This window comes from Aegilops tauschii, chromosome 5 (assembly GCF_002575655.3).
Source record: "Aegilops tauschii subsp. strangulata cultivar AL8/78 chromosome 5, Aet v6.0, whole genome shotgun sequence".
Classification (NCBI taxonomy): Eukaryota; Viridiplantae; Streptophyta; class Magnoliopsida; order Poales; family Poaceae; genus Aegilops; species Aegilops tauschii.
The window spans coordinates 269334434-269337320 of NC_053039.3; the positions used below are offsets into that span (position 1 = coordinate 269334434).

Here is a 2887-nt window from a genome sequence, read left to right on the forward strand (position 1 = left end):
GTCCGCGCCGGTCTTCGTCACATTGTTGGGCTCCTCGCCTACTTCGAGCACCGCCGCCGCGCTCCTAACCTAGCCCCCGCCGCCGCCGCTCTTCTTCGGCCGCCGCAACCGGTACCTCAATAGTCGCCACCGTCGCCGGTCCACCCCCTTCGTCTTCGTCCAGCACCAGCTCGTCGACAGCATCGTCGTCATCTTCCTCGACCACTTCGTCTACTCCGACCACCTTTGGTGACATTAGCCTCACGCCGATTGGCGCCACAACCGTCGTCGAGTCTCCTTCTCTGTTGGCCCCTCCGACTCCTCGACATGGCATACAGCTCGTGCAGGTCCCTCGTCTACGGATGCCCGGTGCTGGCAACACCGATGCGTGCCTTCGTCTATGACGTGTCTCCGGGCCTGGCAAGTCTGGTGCGATGTTTCGTCAACTCCATCTTTGTCCGTCTTCGCATGCCCGGTGCTGACAACATCGATGCGTGCCTTCGTCTACGACGTGTCCCCGGGTTTGGCACACCCGGTGTGACGCCTCGTCAACACCATCCTCCTTCCGGCGCATCACTACCTCGACACCACTGCGCTCATGACTAACTCGGCGCCTCCTTGCGTCCGCGGCTCCACAGTGACTCCCTCGACACCGGCTACCCCGACTCGACATCGACCACAACGTTCTTCGCATGACTACCTCGACCACGGCTACACCACCCTACGCTCTCGGCTACCTCGACATCGGCACAAAGGGTTATCATCTGCTTGAGCAACTCGTCGGCTCAACGCGACACCGTTCGCGACACTCCCGCTACGACTGCGGGGGGATGTCAGCCCGTCGGCTACTATTCTCTCCAGTCTGACCGTCCGCGACGCTCCTGTTGTTCGCAACGCTACCGCTACGATTACGGGGAGATGTTAGAGATATATTTGGTAGTAGAGATTGCCCGAGATTAGATAGAGTTATTTCCATCTTTATCTCTAGGGGGTGTCTTGCCCTTCAAGTCTTGTACTCAATATATACTCGAGGCTCGGTAATATATCCAACAACTATTCCGCCAATCCCCCTCTGTCCCTTCTAACAATAAATAGTCTGCTATTTGTCCATCGCAAAAAAATTACAGTAGCCTACTATTTCTGGGTCACAAGCAAACTTCCTGTGGCTATGGAACATGCAAGAAATCCACACGTGAATGAATTGTCAGTTGCATGTCTAAACACAGGTATATGCAAACATAGGCACGGAATGGCCAGCCATAGATGGGAACGGATTCAGGAGGCACGCGCATATATATGTGGAGGGATCTAGGGGGAGTCGGCCTGCTTAGCACTTGGCAGGGAGGGAAGGAGGAGCGAAAGAATCAAGGGGGGCGATGCCGGGTACGACGAGGACATGGCTGGTGGTGGCGACGGTGCTCGTGGCCGCCACAGTGGCGACGGCGAACGTGGAGACGGGTGAGTTAGGGGAGTACTATATGAAGCGCTCGCAGGAGACCCGGTTTCGGCGCGGCGGCCCCCTCCATGACATCATCAGCGCCGCTCATCGCTACCACCAGAACCTCTTCAGTTCCAGGTACGTACCCGCGTGGATATATGGCAGCTAGGTTCCATTTTGATGGATGGATCGGTCGGGCGCATGCATGCAGGTACGGCTCAGGCCGGCGGTACCTCCTGGAAGAGGGAGAAGCTGCAGCCGGCGCGGAAGCCCCCGCCGACTCTACCGGCGATGCTACTCCTATCCACAATACGCTCAGGGATCACGAAATGATGGGCGCATAACTTATACTGATTGATTTTTTATTATTTGCGTACGTACATGTATGTGTGTATCTGTTACTGCACAAGTTGTTGACTTTTTTTTCTTTTCCTTTTGTTAGTATAGCTGCTTCTCTGCGGAACCAGTATGGTCCACGCATCAAGCCGCTGCAAAACATGTGTATAAATGTTAACACTGATTAATTTGTAACCTTTTTTGCGGGAGATATTAACTTGTAACTAAGTAATACAGCTATATTTTATGGGCATGTCATGCCATTACGTTAGCACTTAGCAGCGACGCACCATATGTTGTAGTATATGTGTACAGTGTACTAGTATAATACTACTAGTGCATAAAATGCATGTATGCTACGTGTTCGCCACTACTGTATTTTTTTTGGTGGTTATTGGGAAGCAAATTAATAAGCCTCTACATGCTTTGCACCTCATTTTATTTGTCTATGAGATTGTTTCTAAAGTTGTCACTTTTTTTTCGGCAAAGCGAATATATTAATATTTAGAAGATGTTAGTTACATCTACACCAACACAATCTCAAGAGCTATTTAAGACATCAAGGATACATACAACCAAATTAATATACGAAAAGAAGAAGAAACCACTGCAGCAAACAAGAGCAATAACCATCAATTATGGCAACCTAGGCAACAAGATAGGTGCTCCAACAACTATGCATCTAGAATGGGAACGACTCATAAGCACCGCAGTTGCTGGACCCAACAACTCGGGTCAGATTATGAGTTTTCACCCTGAAGAGAACTCTGAGTAAACTCCATGCAGGTCCTTCAACGATGGAATGTCATGTCAACGACGACATCGCCAGGCTCAATTAATGAAGATCGGACCTAGAGTTTTCATCCCTGAAACTCGCCCCTACACTCAAAGATGTGTGGCCATCTTGGGCAATGTCGAGCACTCCAAACCTTTGCACCCGAGCGAGACATCTGATCATCGGACTGTGCTACCCTAAACCTCCAATATGGAGGCTAAAACCCGCCAACCTTGCGCCCCATAGAGATGGTTAGCAGCCTGGGTCGCGCCGTTGAGATAAATATTATCGATGCACGCGCAACCACTCCAATCGCAGATCGCCTCCATACAAGGACTAGTAAGATGTGTCGTCTTCAT

The 2887-nt window shown here is 51.1% G+C and overlaps 1 protein-coding gene across 1 annotated transcript; it reads left to right on the plus strand.

The window, feature by feature from the left end:
* The first annotated feature begins 1355 nt into the window (after positions 1–1355).
* LOC109787628 (uncharacterized) lies at positions 1356–2312 on the plus strand. The gene is made up of 2 exons (XM_020346160.2): positions 1356–1555; positions 1629–2312. The coding sequence occupies exons 1-2, from the start codon at positions 1356–1358 to the stop codon at positions 1759–1761; spliced, it is 333 nt and encodes a 110-aa protein (XP_020201749.1). The 3' UTR covers positions 1762–2312.
* The last annotated feature ends 575 nt before the right edge of the window (positions 2313–2887 follow it).

Excerpts from the sequence above, each read along its gene's own strand:
- LOC109787628 (XM_020346160.2), top strand. The coding sequence starts at position 1,356 with ATGCCGGGTACGACGAGGACATGGCTGGTGGTGGCGACGGTGCTCGTG. Across the intron at positions 1,556-1,628 it reads CAGAACCTCTTCAGTTCCAG|GTACGGCTCAGGCCGGCGGT; the intron begins GTACGTACCCGC and ends GCATGCATGCAG.